The following is an 18,547-nucleotide window of genomic DNA, read 5'->3' on the forward strand; positions in this document are numbered from 1 at the left end:
CCTTGTGCAAGGTGTTATATGCAGGCTTGAGGCTGGCTACCACTGAAAAAAGATAAATAAATAAAGATGAACCTCTTTTAATTGCTGCCAAAAAAGCTCCAAGAATAGGTGAGAGAGAAGAAATAGATGAAAGAACAGGTTTGAATTCCAGGGCAGGTTTGAATATCCACACATAAATTAGTTCCAGAGGTGACCAAGTGACTTGGGATGTGAAGAATTTCAGGCCTCTACTCCTTCCCTGCAACCCTTGTTTCTGCACATGACTTACCTTGAAGCTGTATGCAGAGAGCAGGCAGATCAAAGACAAGATAGGTCCCAGGAACTCTTTTATAAGGTCTGCTCAGGGTATAGCACCTCCTCTGGCATAGGTCAGGCCAATTATTTCTGGCAAAGTATTGTTTTGGCAAAGTTGACTGCAAGCATCATTCTTACTCATATTATCCTTGGATATATTTAGATTAGAAATATTCAAGACACTCCATTACTACAAGTGCTTGTATCATTTCTAAAAATATTTTATAGGACTCACTGGCTTCTTATATTTTCAGTGAAATTATCCAAATAGAAAATCACAGCTAACATGCCCCACGGTTTATTTTTGTTTTTTAGGTTAGGTTTTATTTTTTAAAATAATTTATCTGCACTTAGGAATGCTAAACAATTAAAAGGTTAAGCAGAGGACAAATGATAAATAACTTCCTCACTAGTACTAGCACCAAACACAGATTAAAAAAACACCTAGAAAAAATAATTTGACAAAATTTATTACAGCAAATGTTGGTGTCTCAAAAATCTTGAAGCATTTAAAATCATTTGATGAAAATATGGAATTCTGTCCACTATTTTCAGACAGTGATAAACAGACGTGATGATGGGTAAGGAATTGGAGGCTTAAGACTCTTGGCATCCCTTCTATGATTACCATTCTGGACAACTACTGTGCTCATAAACCCTCCAGACCATGACTAGAATTTTAGTTATAGAGAGCATGTGCTCTGCAATAGAGTCCAAATGAAGAGGCTGTGAAGGGTAACTCCTGTCTTGAAAGGCAAAGGTTGTTGGGAAGGAGATGAAAGTGACAAAAAAGTGAATGAGCTGTCAGTTGGACGTAAAAATCCTGAGGCACTTATGCTGCATTGAAGATTCTATGAGTGAGATCCACTGTTGCACCAGTGGATACAAATGGGACTTCTTCATCTGCAACACAGTTAATTCCATAATCTGCTCCATAATATCCTGCAACCATCCAGAGAAATGGGGTTTTGGGGGGTGGGGTGGAAAAGTAGGTCCCATTTGCATGCACATGCAGAAATGTTTTGCACAAGTGGGACACCACAATTGGATATAATTCTATTCCAAGTCCTTATTTGTGTATTGCATTCTCCCTTTAACTTCTTCCACAGATGTAAACCTGAGGAAGCCTAACATCACCCCACTGCACTCTCCCTACCCAATCTGGGAGCTATTCCTTTTGCTTCCATTTTTATCTGGCCACTGCCAGTTTGTTTGAAAGGCCAGGAGTTCAGGTTTGGAAGGCCAGGAGGGTGCCCACAACAGCGATGAGGAGAAAGTAGTTAGGGATCTACAGGCTAATCTCTGAGTGAAGTGTAGTAGATCAACAAGGATTTCTGTTTTGCTATTATTCAACAATCACAACTTCCACTCCTCCTCCCCACCCAAAAAAAGGCCGTGGAAATTTCTGGAACTGAAAGCAAATTTACGGACTATGCTGAATTCAGAGATGTCCTGATCTTCAATTCTAAGTGTGCATCTGCCCTCTTTCTAAGCCACTATTTTTCACTTGGTTCTAGTTGGTGGACCTTGAGGTTTTAGGGAAAAGAAGTAGATCCCTCATACTTGACATTCACCTACCTTTGGCCTTCAATAGTCTCTCCTTCCTGTCTTTTTTCATCTGCTTAGATAGATAGCTGCTAACTAGGAGCTGTACCACTGAGCTATGAGTAGCGTTTTAGTAGTTGTAAGGATAGGTTTCCCAGGTATTTTGTTCCATTCCCTGACCTTAATCACAATCTGCGACCACCCCCTAAAAGTTGTAACATGACTTGGTCACTGGGGACATTTCCCAGAGCTTTGGAGACATGCATTATAGGACTTAGGTTCTGTGGTAGTGAACATAATAATTGCTTTAAGATGGTTTCTCACTTCTTGCACACCCAAGGACTGCACACTCCACATAAACCACAATAACACCATATTGTCAAACAAGTGGAAAGGACCTCTCTTACAGTTTTGTGTATTTTGTTTCAAGCCCACATGTGCAACCAATGGCTGTTTGATTTGTGCTGGTATAATTTAGATTGGGAGAGGGGTGAGAGTGCAACGATGCACTGCTTGGTATTAGATGATCCTCAGCCTGGATACTGGTGACAGTTTAGATATGCAAACAATTTGGAGAGGATTTAGAAGATGGTAAAACAATATCCAGAACTACATGGAAGGAGCAAAAGTCTTTTTCGTAGCTTCAAGATGAAAAGGAACAACAACTTTGAAAAAAAATAAGCATTTGCTAAAACAAAAGCAATTACAGATGAAAACTACTTATTGGTTAAATGCTTAATTTATAGGAAAATACAAATATTACTTAAGCATAAATTCTGTTAAGTAATAAATCACCAGTGATTGCTGCAGACCCTGCACAGGTAGTTTTAAGTACAGATGTTTTTGGTGATACAAATAATGTCTTTTCTAGGGTCTTTCAGGGAGTCTATTAACTATTTGCTATGGAAAAGCTATTTAATTGGCAACTACTAGAAGTTTCTTCCCTTTTTTACAGACTTCTTATATAATAAAGAGTCCCCCCCCCCCCAGTTTATGCCATCTTATTTTTGCCATGACTGTGTGCACAGTGAATTAGCAGCACCCCCACCCCCCGCTTGAAAAAACCCAACATATGAAATTATACAGTACTGTATAGAACAGTTGTGATTCAGCTGCATTCAAATTTAAGAACACTTGACACAGAATGTATACTATAATCCTGTATCAGCATGTATATCCTATATAGGCCCAAACCAGAAGCAGAATTAAAATCCAATGAGTTAGTAACTGATCAAAAAAAGAATGAGAGGTATATTATATTTTGTGTGATTATCATACTGTTTAAAACACTACAGAAAATACCTTCCAGTTATAGTATTTGGTAGTTCAGTAGTCTGCTCTGCATAACGTTTGTTGTCCTTCCTTCCAGACATTCTGGTAAATATTTTCTGTTTTCAAGGCAAACTTTTTTGACAAGAAACCCCAGTTTTATATATATTTGTTTTAACAGTAGACTTACCAGAAACCCAATATTTAGATGTTGGGTGAGATTCAACATAGTGTGAACTGGTGTCCACCACACAACAAGGTTTCTCCTTCATCTTCTCCCTGCTACAGCCCACTGTACTCTGTGTACTCCCAAAATCTACTGTGGAACTTCGGGGGGGCTCTCTGAAGCTGGGGGGAGGGGACAGCTGGACGGAAATTGAAAGTCCTGTTCTGACCAGCAATATTTGCTCAAAGTGTATAGGTTGTGTTAATTTGCATTTTTGCACAAATACATGCAATTTATTCTGAACTACTTTCCTTGTGTGCTACTTCCTATTTAACTCACATCCAGGGTTCATATCATTTGCATTGTATGTATTTTCAGTTTGGAACCAGATTATAAACCCCTAAAAGAGTGCTCAGTCTAGAGCTGATCCCTTTGATATAACATTATGATGTGAATACCTAGTAACATACTCTTGATATTATTTGTTTAAATCAATCTATTTAACATGAGTTTTCATAGTACTGATCAGTGATTTTAAAAATATTATAACCCAAAATCACCTGTTGATTTAATAACTCCATACAATTGCATTTGATATCTTATGACTACACAATTGCATTTGATATCTTATGACTACATACGAGGTGAAAGGCTTATTTAGAACCTTTGCATACTTGGCAACCTGCCTTGATCTTTACAGTTTGTCCCAAGGACAAGACAGCCCTTTGGACAGCGTTACCACAATCCAGCATAGAGTTGCATATGGCTAAGCCTCAGTGCTCATTAGGTTCATTCTTAGTTTAGAGGGCACAGTACAGTTCAGAAATAGTTGATACACCCATCTCAAGAAAGTGCTTTCTTGTAAAGCAAAAAACACTATTTTAGGTCCTTGCTTAGCAGTATATGTTTGCACATTTTCCTGTTCATCCCATTTGGTGTTCAGCACCTAGGCTCAATATAACAATGACAATGTGCTTTGTTACCATTTACTTAAACTAACCATATAAGATTTTGCTCATTTATTTTAACATTCGTTTTCTTCCTTTGCTTCATTGAAGAGAAACCCAAAGTGATTAAAGATAAGAACTAAGGCTTAATGTGAACTGCAAGTAAACTTCAATTTCATGGTGATTCACTGATTATGTAATAATGTTTCTGAGAGTTCTCATATATATTCATGAATCTGAGAACTGTGTTCAGCTGAATGCACAACAGGGCAGAGTTAAGACTGTCACCAGAAATGCACAATCCTTCCAGGTCTCTAATACTTACTAACAAGTTAAAATGAAAAGCCATGTCCATATTTAGTATGCAAAGGAATCTACAATCTTTATTTTCTAAACAGTGAGGGGAATAAACATTAATTACAGGAAGTGGCAAAGAGCTTCACATTTTGTGCTTCTCTTCAGTCACTCTACATCTCTTTGGTGAGCTTATTCTTCGCTTACAACAACTTTCTTGTGCACCTCTCGGGTCTTCACCCGGAGCTTGTTAACCTGGGACTCAGCAATGTCAGCCCGCTCCTCAGCCTCTTCCAGCTCATGCTGAATCTTGCGGAACTTCGAAAGGTTCACATTGGATTGTTCCTCCTGATAACAGACAGAGAGATATGAAAATGGCAGAACTCAGTCCTTCCTGCTTTTCAGCCTGCACCAGATTGAATTCTTAGCAAAGTAGACACAAAGCATGTACTAATTTTTCTCAGGCCATTTTGAAGGGCATACAATTCAATTTGTGAAGACTCCCATAATATTTAAGATAGTAGGGCAGCTCCTGAATGTGCAGAGCTCCATGGGGTCTTCACCTCTTGGGTGCACAAGAGCAGTGTATAAATTCTCTTATGAGAAATGCTGTAAATTCAAAATATTTGTATGTGATATAAACATGTTCTGCTCAAAACTAGACTTCATTATTCAGTCAGGTTTTGTGTGTTGGTGCAATACATGCAAGCCAAAACTTTTGCACCATGTTCTGTGTGATACTTACAGCTTCCTCAGCTTGTCGCTTGTATGCTTTCACTTTGAGCTGTAGTTTATCTACAAGATCCTGGAGTCTCAGAACATTCTTCCGGTCTTCTTCAGCCTAAATGTTTAAAAGTAAGAGAAGAGAGTGTGAACTCACATGCAAGTACCTACGACATTTTCAGATAAAAGTAGGGCTGCCATACGTTCAGGAATCAGGTTCTGGTAATGGCTTCCGAGCAGATTTTATGGCAAGCAGGGCGATTTTTATTTTTAAAAATGCTTAAAAATATTTTTAAAAGCCTAAAAACTTAATTTGGTGAGGGGGGGAGGAGAGAGATGTTCCCAAATAACAACTTTGGGACACCCCCCCCAAAAAAAGAAAAGCTCAGCAACTTTGTCCGGATTTTCACTTTTGGGAATATGGCAACCCTAGATAAAAGGAAGTCTCTATTCTCACCTGATAGGTCAGTTCCTTTACTCTTCTCTCATACTTTCGTACACCTTTTATAGCCTCAGCACTGCGCTTCTGTTCATTCTCACACTCAGCTTCCAGTTCACGAACCTGAAATGCAAAAACAAAGGCTTCTGCATTTTAGCCGGTATTCTAATCCAAGTGCTACTCACTAAATCATGATGATATGGAAATATGGCTGTAATGATAAGCTGTAGCTGAATGGGTAGAAACTTTCTAGGTACATTTGTCCCATCTTTCCCTTGGCACCCTTTTCATTCCTCTGATAGCAACTTAGAGCGTTATCTTCTGTCAGCTTCCTTACCTGAGCTGCCCCAATTCATAGAACAATATCATAGAAGATTGCTCCTTACTTTCATTTCTATTCATCTGTGGCCCATCCCTGTGGCCATGCTACCACGAGCCCCTCCAAATTCTCAGACACTGAATATGTACCCCTGTTTCCCCAAGTCCTGCTCTGTCACCCAGCGTCTGTTGTGTGTTTCTGGTTACTCGACATGGTTACTAGTGTTGGTTCCTAGATATGCAAATAGGTCTGAGGTTGGTGTGGAGGTAGGAGTAATAACTGAAGCAAAGGGGAAAGTTTCTTCTGTGTAGTTTTCAGAGAGAATGGGCATTTGTGCGCAAAGGGGAGACTTTCTCCCAGAAGAAAGGCATCAAGAATATATAAAAAAGCAAACTACTACTACCATTGCTGCCTTCCGAACTTTCAGATAGTACCTCTCCTAGATGGTATGTCTCCTGCCTATGCGGGCAAAGCAGGGAGTGAAGACATGAAAGTGTGGAAAATGATTATTCAAGATTCAAAATGCATGGAGAAACCATTCCTCTATGAGATATACGCACTCTGGCCTCCAGTTTCTGGATCTGTTTCTTCCCTCCTTTCAGTGCCAGCTGCTCTGCTTCATCAAGACGGTGCTGCAAGTCCTTCACAGTCTGGTCTAGGTTCTTCTTCATCCTCTCCAGATGTGCACTGGTATCTTGTTCCTTCTTCAACTCCTCTGCCATCATGGCTGCCTATTAATAGTTATAGTAAAATATTATTATTATTCTTATTATTCTTCTTCTTATTAATCAGAAAGCCATGCATGCCAAGTATAATCAGGGAAATATTTCCAAAGAAAAATCCCCCAAACTCACATCAGTTATGGCCTTCTTGGCCTTCTCTTCTGCATTGCGTGCTTCCTGAATTGTCTCCTCCATTTCACTCTGGATTTGGGCAATATCCGTTTCCAGCTTCTTTTTGGTGTTGATCAAGCTGGTGTTCTGTATAAGAATAATAAAACTGACATTTAACTATTAGCCGCAAACCGTAATATATTCAGCATGAAATTCATGTTTCTTTGGTGTGGGAGGCATTCTTGGTTATCTAGAAAACAGCAAATGCAATGTTTGGAGCCTTCATCAACCCTTAAGAAAGCTCTCAAATTATCAGTTAATGTTTACGTTTCATTTCTTATAGCATTGATTCAGGCTTAACAAACATGGAGAAGACTTAATTGATGAAGTCCTTTGGAGGCACTTGACCATATCATGAAGGTATGCTCATAAGGAATAGAAAATGGAGTCAGCGACATTGCAAAAAGAGATGGACACATACATATCAGGAGTTTTGACACAGGTGGGCAATACACAATGCCATTTCAAAAAACAGAAGTAGCTTCTTCCCTTTACCTGAACCATCTTCTGCTTAGAGAATTTTATGCGCCCATTACAAGCTAGAAGCTCACCTGGGTGTGGAGGAGTTGCACACGCTCACTGGCATCCAGAAGTTCCTGTTCTGCTATTTTCCTGCCCCTCTCTGTCTGTTCCAGAGCTGCACGGAGCTCCTCAATCTCAGCCTGCATCAGATTAGCTCTGCGCTCAACCATGGCCACTTGCTCCTTCAGATCTTCCTGGCACCTTATAGCTTCATCCAAATGTATCTGGGTGTCCTAAAAAATGATATTGAGATATTATTGTGAGACCATTCTTTGCACAATAACAATCACAACTGTATCCTGATTACAGAAATATATATGTACCTTGAGTATTCCTTGGGTGTTCCTGAGGTTCTTCTGTGCTTCGGCAGCTTGGCGGTTGGCATGGCTTAGCTGGATTTCCATTTCATTCAGATCTCCCTCCATCTTCTTTTTCAGCCGCAGGGCATCATTCCTGCTCCTGATCTCAGCGTCCAGTGTGCTCTGCATGGACTCTACAACTCTCAGGTGATTCCTCTTCAGCTGATCAATTTCCTCATCCTTCTCTGCAAGTCTCCTGTCAATGTCAGCCTTCACCTGGTTGAGCTCAAGTTGGATGCGGAGGATTTTGCCTTCTTCGTGTTCCAGTGAGGCCTTAAAACAAGAATAGCATACCATGGACTCACTATCTGAAAGTTTATTCAATAGGAAACACTAAAAACCACTAGTTTGTATGCACTGTGCAAGCATTGCCAACCTTTCTGTCTGATATATGCCACAAAATAATTATATGCATAATAGTGTACTTACCTCAGCTTCCTCTAGAGCAGTCTGCAGATCATTTTTCTCTTGCTCAATCTGCTTCTTCACTTTCTCCAATTCATGGATAGCTTTTCCTCCTTCAGCAACCTGCTCCGTGAGGTCAGAAATCTCCTCTGTTGGTTTACACATTAAAATGACAGTCAGAGAGAGCAGATCCGCAATCTGTACACTGGATTGTGTAAGGAGTACAAATTCAGAACCCAACAATCGTTTAATAATTAGCATTACACTTTTGCCATTCATGTGAATGGTTTTCAGTTGAATGTTTGAATCTATCAGTGGGCAATGAAAAAAATAATGGTATACAAATTAAGTGGAAGCCTCCTACTACAAAAATGACCAAACTTGGCAGAATGCCTAGGTAAAGACTATGGTCTTACGCTGGAGATTCTTGTTTTCACGCTTCAGAGTTTCCAAGTGATCCAAGGATTCCTCATAAGCATTCTTCATCTTAAAGAGCTCTGTGCTGAGAGAGCGAGCCTCTTTCTGGGAGGCTTCCAGTTCAGACTGTGTTTCCTCATATTTCTGTTTCCAGTCTGCCAGAATCTGCAAAACACCAGAAAGAAGAAACACAAGAAATAAGAAATGTGTTCATGTGTACCTGAGAGTTTGTTGCAACATGCTGGGTTTTCTTTCAAATTATGGCCAAAAGTACCTTATCAAAGTTCTTCTGCTTCTTATCTAGAGCTGCACAGGCTGCATTGGACCTTTCCACATCAATCATCAGGTCCTCCACTTCATTCTGTAACCTTTGCTTTGTCTTCTCAAGTGAAGCACATTTGGAATTCACAGCCTCTACGTGTTCTTCAGCATCCTGCAGACGCTGAGCCAGCTTTTTCCTAGAGGAATGTGATTACAACACTTAATGATTCTTAATTATCCATGATAATAAATGGCTGAAAGGTATTCAGTGCATACTGATAATACAAATTCGCTTTTCCTTTCAAACCTTGTCTTGACATATCATCTTTTCCTTCCATGTTAACACATAACATTGTAATAATGTAATCATGTCTCACTACCACTCTAAGCTAGGGATACAAGTTGCTGAATTTTTTTGCTTTCAATTGTTTTCAAAATGTCCTTGTGCAAAATTGGCTTAAGTCATTCAATTCACTAAATGCCTTGCAACTTAACCTAAAATAATTTATTGCAGAATTGATGTTGGTGACTTTTTCTTTCCCATGGAATTTGTGAGCACAATTTACGTTGACATTGTGAGAAAGCACATCTAACAAAGAAACAAAGAAATTGGTTGTGGAATTTGATTCACTACATTCACTCATTCTTTCTGCAGCAGTGGCAGGAAGAGGTTCCACAAATATTGGGGGACACACACACCTCAGAATGCAGTTATCAACTTGGAAATTGCCATAGATGCTCATGATCAAGCGACTCTGCCTCTGCTCCAGTGAAAATGTGACTCATGTAAAATTGCAGTACATCCCTACTCTGAGCCTAGCATAAACCAATGTGTGACTTATTCTGTACACTGATTCTGATAAAAATATAACTTGCTTTCTCTAATTCAGTCTACATTAAAAAATATTGTCTTCTTCCTGCTGCATCTGAAAATACCGTGAACATTGCACTCATTGAGGAGCTATTAGATTCAGCTGTATGCAGCTGTTTCATTAGATTACAAAAAAAAAAAAAAAAAACTCTCTTCAGGAAACATGAAGATTTAAGATAAACATGATGATATGCAGTGTTGAATAACACCATAGACCACTGTATAAATTCACAGAACTATCTCATACTCAGGCTAAGCCCAGATAATAATAATGTGTCCTTTCTGTTAATTGTTCTGGTCCTCCACCTATAAATGGTGCTCCAGTTAATGGAGGGAGTTCTCTAATTCTTCTCGCACAACTATTTGTTTGGTATTTCCTAACACCCTTTTAAGCACATCATTGCACATACTTGGCTTCTTCCAGTTCCTCAGTCCGCTGAATGGCATCAGTTTCGTATTTAGTTCTCCATTGAGCAACCTCACTGTTTGCCTTGGACAGGGCACGCTGAAGCTCAGCCTTGGCTTCCTGTTCTTCTTCATATTGTTCCCGAAGAAGGTCACAGTCATGTCTTGCAGATTGTAAACCATGGGCCAGTGCATTCTTGGCCTATAGAATTAACATAGAATTGTAGATTATGTAAATATTCGGAGTGGGCTTCAGCACATACAATTGCCAGTCCACAAGATGAAGTAAGCACACAGAGAATGAGATGTATAAAACATAAATAATTATGCAGGTGAGGCAATTCTTGCAGTAGTGAATCTGTGACAAAAAAGCTGCCCAGTGTTTCTGGCATTATAACAGACGATAAAATAAATTCTTGATTCCAAATTTTCACCTTTATCTCTTCCTCAAGTTGTCTCTTCAGTTCTTCAATTTGTTGAGTAAAAGCTTGCTTGCCTCTGGAAAGCTGGGAAATCAAAGCATCTTTTTCATCTACCTGTCGTGAGAGTTCACCTGAAGTAGAGAATATATAACATAATTTAACATAAGTAAATTGAAATATTATATTAAAATTAATATCTGAAATCTCCAAGATTTAATCATTTTTGCATAGGTTTTGGCAATTATTTGGTACAATGATGGTGTTCACAGTAGACATATTAAGTAGTAAAAAAGTGAAGGTGATATTCAATATTAGTTATAATAAGAGAAGACCTGCTGAAATCTATGGACTTAAGTGTTTTAATTTCCATAGGTATGGATCTTCAGCCCCTGAATTAGGTATCTGGATGGGAAGTGCTGCCCTTTAAGGACTCTTAAGGGGATCCCCATCTAAGGGGATCCCCTGTCCAGCCCAATGCCTCTTCCACCTTCAAGGTTGTTCTACCTTCAAGGTTGCTATGAGGTAGTGGGAAGAAATGGCCAATTTTTCCTGGGCCCTGCACCATGCATCTCCTTTTATTTATCTGGAGTGGACCTAGTAGGTGAAGTCTTCCCCCAGGGCTGCTCCAAGGCCCCACCTCTCAGGAGCCCAGCTCGTGCACCGATTGGCTCCTGAAGCCTTGCAGGTTCTCTAGGCTTCAGCCCATCTTTGAGAGGCTGGAAATCACCCTTCCTATCTTGCAAAAGCTGAAGCACCATCTCTCCATGCAACCACCAAACCGAGCTACAACCACCACTCCCACTGAATTGGGGACGGGATGGGAAATAATGCCCATAGTTGAATTTTTTCAGAACAAGCCATGTCCTTCTCACAAATATCTCCAGCATTTTAGAAATTTGTTTAAGCATCTTACCAGATTCTGTCTGCAAACGAGCTCTTTGAGCATTCAGGTCATTAATAGAACGTTGATGCTCTTCTTCTTTTGTTTTAAGCTCGCTAAGCTGATCTTCTAGGGTGCGGCACATCTTTTCAAAATTGGCCTATAGGTGTACAGTCAAAGAACCATATTAACTAACACCATTGTACTTTGCATATTGTAAGACTTTGTAGTATTCAGAATGGACGCTTCATATATGTTTTAGAGTCACAATGAAGACCAGAAGCATATAACGCTGAAGAATGGGGAATGTCTTGAATAATGAAAAAGAATATGTAATAAGGAGTCCTGAATAAGTGATGCATTATTTAAGGGGGGAAATGAGGACCTTAATATATATATATATATATATATGGAAAAAATGGGTCATCTTGCAAATAGAAACATTATTAAATAGAAACAGCATTATATATGGATGGATAGAGATGCTAATGTAATAAAAATTACTTTTCTCTTTTTCCCATAGAAGTTGAAATTCTTTTTAAATTACAATTACCTCACTCCAATCCTGTATAAAGCTACAGAAATGTAAATCCAATATGTATATTTTGTGATTGTAATATATGTATATTGAAATTGCTGTATGATACCTTGCCTTTGGAGACAGATTCCAAATTACTAGCAAGGTCATCAATCTCCATCTTCAGCTCACTCTTCTCCTTCTCCAGCTTCTGTTTCACACGTTGCAAGTTATCAATTTGTTCCCCAAGTTCAGCTGCACTGTCTGCATGCTTCTTGCGGAGAGCAGCTGTTGTGGCTTCATGTTGCAGAGTGGCCTCTTCAAGGTCCCTGCGCATTTTCTGGAATTCTGCCTCACGTTTCTTGTTCATCTCAATCTGAGCTGCAGTTGCCCCACCAGCTTCCTCCAGACGCTCACTGATCTCTTCAAGTTCTCTGGAGAGATCAGCTCGCTGCTTCTCTGCTTTGGCCCGAGATGCACGCTCAGCCTCAATCTCCTCCTCCAGTTCCTCAATACGGGCCTACAGAAAGAGAAGCAGCTATTAACACTCACAATATATTCTCAGAGGAAGTAATTTTCATAGTCACAATGGATCTGATATATGCTTGACTTGCCTGTAACTCCTTTATCTTCTTCTGAAGTTGTAAGCCCAAGGCCTGCTCATCTTCAATTTTGCTTTGGAACTGGCTGATTTCAAATTCTTTCCTTTTCACAACAAAACACAAGGATTTTTTGAGTCCAAATCAAATAATAATAGTTGGGTTCTATAGAGACCTCCTAAAAGGTCTTCCAGAAGCAAACCTTACTTACTTCTTCAGCTTTTCATCCAGCTGCTGCTTATCATTTTCCAAATCCATTAAGGATTCTTGGGACAGCTTCAGATCACCTTCAAGCTTCCTCTTGGCTCTCTCCAGGTCCATGCGTATCTTCTTTTCTTGCTCCAGGGACCCTTCAAGCTAAAGACAAAGAAGGGACAAAGACTTTGTCACTCTAATGCTACATTTACCCCACAGTTATTCTTCTGCATGTGATGGTGCTTACATCGTCCACTTGCTGCTCCAGCTTGGTCTTTGCTTTGGTCAGAGTATTGACTTTGTCCTCCTCTGCTTGCAGGTCATCCAAGGTCTGTTGATGGGCCTCTTGGAGGGCTTTCTTTTCCTTGGTCAGTTTGGCAATGGTCTCATCCAAGACTGCCATCTCTTCAGTGAGGTTTTTCACCTTTTAGAAATGAACAAACAGATTCAATATATCATTCTACCCTGGAATGATAATACAACATTCTGACTATTGGTTGCAGATCTGAGCACATTATGATCATTACCTTGTTTTCTGTGGCATGCTTCTCCTTTTCCACCTTGGCCAGTGTTAACTCCAGATCATCAATGTCTTTCTTCAGCTCTGAGCATTCATCTTCCAGTTTCCTCTTTTTGGCTGTCAGCTCAGCATTCATTTCCTCCTCATCCTCTGCCCGTTCAGTCAGCTCCTTAATTTTAGCTTCCAGCTGAATCTTGGTTTTGATCAGCTGGTCACATCTCTCCTCTGCATCTGCCAAGCCATCAGCTTCCTGGGGAGAAAATGTAGCATGTTAAACGAATGTCTTTCCAGTATTTTCACTTTCTAAATGTGAATAACAGAACTGGTAATGTTCCAGAGAATAATCCATGTTTCATTTCTGTAAGATTTCAGTAGGATTTTGGGGTAGATTTTCCTACTGAATGGAATCTGTGTTCTGAAAATTTTCATCTATATTAATCTGTGATTAATTGTATAGAAATTGTATTTGTATAAGTGAATTAAATTCATTTTCATATCAAGTCTAAGCAACTGTAATGTTTACTGAGACAGTAGCCTTTGCTGGTGACTTTACTAATATTTTCCACACTCAAGAAACAAGTTGCAAAGTGTTGCCAAATGATCATCAATGCTATTTTCCTTCCATGTTTTTTATATTACATAATTGTAATCACAATGTCAGCTTCCCCACTCCCTTTCTCACAGTCTTTCACACAGTAGGTAAACTGGGTTGAATCCAATATAAATGTTGGTGTGAAAACAAAAAGCTGTATACTAGACCTACATATGTGCATTCATGAATAAAATGCAGTCTTATATATGTGCATTCATGAATAAAATGCAGTCTTACCGGTATATAAAATAGTGTCTTATATATTATACTCAGTGCCAGATTGTTTGGTGTACACACACACACACAGAGCGCCATATTTTGGGGATAGCCTAAATAACCCAAAATATTCACAGTGTACTTTCCCTACAATGTGTGCGTTCCTCTACCTAAATTATATCAAGAATAAAGTCAAATTAATGGCACCAATAACACTTACAGACTGGACTTGGAGCTGCAAGTCATTCTTCTCTTGGATCAGAGACACCATTTTTTCTTCAAGTTCCTTTCGTTTTGCCTCTGACTTGGCAAGCTCTTCTTTAGTTTTCTGAAACTCTTCTTTCATGGTGGCCATCTCTTTCTCTGATTCAGCACTCTTTAGCAAGGGCTTGATCTTGAAATATAACTTCATCCAGGGCCAGTGCTTGACGTTCATGAATGAACGGACATTGTATTGAATAGTAAAGATGGCCTCTCTGTCAACAAAGTTAAGATTCACATTAAATGGCATGCAGAGCAGGGCAACCAAATCAGGCCTTCTGATAGTGCTTTTTTAAATAATTGTGAGGGCTATACCTCCTTTCCAACATTTTCTGGTACTCTGTCCTTGCTAAGAAGCCACGACACATAGCCTGTGTACGTGTTATCAGATGAGCCAGCTTGTCATCTCTCATCTCTTCCAGAAGACCCAAAAGGCCAGCTTTGAAGAACACCTGGAGAAAAGAAAGGTTGCAGAATGTCACAAATGCAACCTTGTACTAATTAAAGAAAAGGTATTTGCATCAGAGATAGTTTATACCTTGGTATGTCCAAATCTATACTGGGTGTGGTCAATATCAATAGATCCAAGAAGCTTTTCAGATGCTTTCTTGCTATCAATGAACTGGCCTTCTGGAATAGCACTTGCATTTAAAACCTTGTATCTGTTGGAGAAAACAGAAGATGCTGGTGTCTTGCCATTAAATTCACTAGTTTCATGAATAGCAATTTGTTGTGGTTATTGGTTTCCAAAAACTTGTCAAGGAATGATTGAGTAAAAATGAATTAATATAAAATAGTTGTTGATCTCTGAAAACATTCAAAGCATGTTGAGAAAACAACACTTGATTCAAAGGAGTTATCTAGTCTGGGATATTCATCAACGCTGAATAAATATAATCTTGTTGTTAACTGGATTTATGATGAAGGGTTGGGTTTTTTTTATAAAGTCAAGAAAGCATATGAGATGTGAAATGTACAGAATGGAGCTCTATAGGAGGGCCAAACTAACCTCTGTTTGAAATCAGCATAAACGATCCTACTAGGGAATCCCTTTCGGCAAATGCGGATGCCTTCCAGCACACCATTACACCTCAGTTGATGCAGTACAAGTTCATGTTCCATTGCACCTTTCGAAAAAATCAAAGAGGAATTAGCACCATTTTGTAAGGGCAAATACTGTTGCATTTATATGTATTTATTCCTGTTCAGATTTCTCAATATTTTGAACACCTGAGGCACAGAAAACTAAGCCTTCTTTTACACAAGCTCAGTTAAATATGCTTTCCCTCATGGAACACACTGGACACAGGAGCATTCTTTAGACTGCTTTGGTATGTTCATATAAATAATCAACAGTGAGGGGAACTTTACACATTTTTCATGGAGAGGAGAATGTATTTAGAACTACAAGCTAAATATATTCTACTATTACTTTTAAAATTCAGAAGGAAATCCAAACATGACAAATTAGACCATGATCAGAACAGGCTTTGAAAAAGCAATCAAATTTTAATGAAATGAAAATTTAATGGCGTACTTGTGAAATGTCTCGCTAGCAGTTTTCCTTTTGCCGCGCATGCCAAGTGAAAACCAAACTGATCCATTGTGTTGCTTTGCATTATACTTTTCTCAAAGTTTGCATGTTGTGCAAGACTTGGATTAATGCTTAATAAGAAACTAAATGGGCTTTCCCCACTGAAATTGTGTGATAGTTGGTTGCTAAAAATACAATAACATCTGCTTTATTTGTTTATTTATATGCCTTACCAGGTGTTTTTGTTTCATTGGGAATAATGCAGCGCACAAAGTGGGGATGAGTGCTTCTCAGATTGGACATCAGTTTGTTTAAGTTCTCCTGTGGGACCAGAAGCAGATATTTTGTGCAAAAGTCCAAAGAAGGGATGTTTGCATGCAGAGGAGACAAGTGCATGCAAATAGGGGTGGGGAAGCACCATCAAATGTAACAGAGATTTAAAAAATCGGGTTTGTTTCAAGCTCCTAACATCCACTGTCAATGCTTGCTTTTGACGTTTGGGTTGTTAAACAAGTTGCTGTTCAGGTTTAATAGCATCTTATCTCTTTGACATTAGGAGCATGCCATTAAATAAAGTACTATCTGTATGCTGTTAAGAGGAGGAGCTCCCTTAAGTGTATACTGCTTCTTTGGAATCAATCCTTAGTCCCCCTGGTAGGGAACCTGTGAATTTCCAGATGTTGTTGAACTCCCAGTTTCCATCATCCCCACCAGTATGGCTAGTGCTCAGGGCTGATGGAAGTTTTAGTCCAGCAACACTTGGAGGGCCACATTCCATATTTCTTCCTTTAATAAATATTAAAGCAGCATGCAGACACATCGCTTAGGCAAAGTAACACATGAAGCATTTCAATAAAGATTTATTTGCCTTTGTATTCAATACTGATCCCCTCTTTTTAGAGACTTAGAGCAGTCAAGGATATTTTACATACTGTACTTTGTTCATATTTGAATTATGTGGAAGGATGCGGGCATGTATTTTAAATCTGTGGCAATATTTTTTGAAAAGAAGACTATTCCATGAATTCAGTTAGATTCAGCATATCTCTCAGAAGATCCAAAATGGTTTGGTACACAAATACTGACAAATACAGGCATTTCATGAAGCATTTTTAAATTCACACACTGAAAAGAGTTATAAAGATTATACTATACCCTGAAAAGAGCAGACACGGTCTGGAAGGAAGACCCCTTCTTCTTAGCAGCCTTCTTGCCACCACTGCCGCCACCACCATCTAAAATTAACATGAAAAAATATTAAAGGGACCTTAGATTTATTAAATAATACTTTTATATTAGAATAAATGTTTCCTTATATATACATTAGTCAGAGGGTTGATTATAAAGCCATTACCAGCATCTACAGGACGATCAGCAAACAGGAAAGCTAGAGTCTTCATGGATGATTTCTGATACAGACCCACCACCGTATCATTCAAAGGGTCTTTGTTCTTCTCCAGCCAGCCAGTGATATTGTAGTCCACCGTGCCGGCATAGTGCACCAGGGCAAAGTGGGCTTCAGCCTTGCCTTTGACAGGCTTAGGTTTCTGGAAGTTAGCAGATTTTCCAAGATGCTGGTCATAGAGCTTGTTCTTGAAAGAAGTGTCAGTTGCCTTAGGAAACATGCACTCCTCTTCCAGGATGGAGAAAATGCCCATTGGCTGGAAGGAATAACAATAATAAAGAGATTGCTTAGTCAGCTTTTGGAAACACTTGCCTTTGGGAAAGCATGAAGAATTTTCTGTTGGAGCAGAGAAGTTGAGAAGGAACTGAGTTCAAATATGCAAGCACAAGTCCCATTAAAACCTGGAATACAGGTTTACACCACATGCAGATCAACCAATTGTTACAACCGAAAAGGTACATATGTATAGACATGTTCCATAATATATCCTGCTGGATAATCTCAGCAAATATCTACTATGAGAGAGTGTATACCCTATTTCTATTTATTCTTGAACAATATTCCCTATGAAAGAAGCCACCTGAGTATTTCTGGCCCATTGCTATCATGCCCATGAAACCTTTGGAACAGGGAAGGGCAACCTATTGCCCTCCAGATGCTCTTAGACTACAGCTTCCATCATCTCTGACCTTTGGCCATACTGGCTGGAGCGGGAGTCCAGCAACATCAGAAGGGCCACAGGTTCCCCACACCTGCTTTAGAACAAGCCTCTGTTGACAATGCCATACCATTAAAAAGCTAAAGTATGAGTAACAGTAATATAGTCTTTCTCTGCTTGCACTTGTCTCCATTTCCCTTCCCCACCTTCTGTTGTTTCCCTTGTGTCTGCTTTTAGATTGTAAACTCCCTAGAGTAGGGCTGCCAGGCCTGTTCTTTGAAGTGCCATGGACACACTTGATGCTATAGAAATAAATAGGCTGGTCTAGAAAAATCATTTTTTCTTATACAGCTGTGGGGAAATTTGATTCAATGCAACCAAATGCTACTAAACTGACACTATATCTACATCCTGTTCAATAAATTGAGTTACGATTGCATGATTATTGCATGAAACAAGAATGCATGGAAGGCCCCCAGAGTATAGACCTGTGAAGATTTAGTATACGATTCTTTGGACAGGATCCAATCACCTGCCACATCCAACCCACTTCCTCTCATGGTACAGTGTTCAATACACTGGAGTTTCCTGCAACCAACCCCTCTGCTGGGGTGCACTT

General features: G+C 39.4%; 1 protein-coding gene across 4 annotated transcripts in view; it reads right to left on the bottom strand.

Annotated features, from left to right (window-relative positions):
* LOC308470374 (myosin-1B) overlaps window positions 1-18,547 on the bottom strand; it is an 87,183-nt gene that overhangs the window by 58,364 nt on the left and 10,272 nt on the right. For 3 of the 4 annotated variants that reach the window (XM_080993562.1, XM_080993564.1, XM_080993563.1), the window contains 25 exons: window positions 17,220-17,526; window positions 17,021-17,100; window positions 16,099-16,186; window positions 15,341-15,458; window positions 14,870-14,993; window positions 14,647-14,783; window positions 14,291-14,546; window positions 13,270-13,512; window positions 12,990-13,166; window positions 12,759-12,904; window positions 12,563-12,653; window positions 12,079-12,468; window positions 11,465-11,591; window positions 10,564-10,682; window positions 10,135-10,331; window positions 8,867-9,050; window positions 8,592-8,757; window positions 8,200-8,324; window positions 7,735-8,043; window positions 7,441-7,644; window positions 6,851-6,976; window positions 6,557-6,727; window positions 5,696-5,800; window positions 5,261-5,356; window positions 4,578-4,863 (listed from right to left, as the gene is read on the bottom strand). In XM_080993562.1, the coding sequence (XP_080849688.1) occupies window positions 4,708-4,863; window positions 5,261-5,356; window positions 5,696-5,800; window positions 6,557-6,727; window positions 6,851-6,976; window positions 7,441-7,644; window positions 7,735-8,043; window positions 8,200-8,324; window positions 8,592-8,757; window positions 8,867-9,050; window positions 10,135-10,331; window positions 10,564-10,682; window positions 11,465-11,591; window positions 12,079-12,468; window positions 12,563-12,653; window positions 12,759-12,904; window positions 12,990-13,166; window positions 13,270-13,512; window positions 14,291-14,546; window positions 14,647-14,783; window positions 14,870-14,993; window positions 15,341-15,458; window positions 16,099-16,186; window positions 17,021-17,100; window positions 17,220-17,526 (4,242 nt within the window). In that variant the 3' untranslated portion in view covers window positions 4,578-4,707. Of the gene's footprint in view, window position 1; window positions 43-268; window positions 4,864-5,260; window positions 5,357-5,695; window positions 5,801-6,556; window positions 6,728-6,850; window positions 6,977-7,440; window positions 7,645-7,734; window positions 8,044-8,199; window positions 8,325-8,591; window positions 8,758-8,866; window positions 9,051-10,134; window positions 10,332-10,563; window positions 10,683-11,464; window positions 11,592-12,078; window positions 12,469-12,562; window positions 12,654-12,758; window positions 12,905-12,989; window positions 13,167-13,269; window positions 13,513-14,290; window positions 14,547-14,646; window positions 14,784-14,869; window positions 14,994-15,340; window positions 15,459-16,098; window positions 16,187-17,020; window positions 17,101-17,219; window positions 17,527-18,547 lie in introns of those variants that run through there. The other variant, XM_080993566.1, reaches the window with a different exon arrangement.

Source organism: Podarcis pityusensis (genome assembly GCF_964106645.2).
Source record: "Podarcis pityusensis genome assembly, chromosome: 2".
Taxonomy (NCBI): Eukaryota; Metazoa; Chordata; class Lepidosauria; order Squamata; family Lacertidae; genus Podarcis; species Podarcis pityusensis.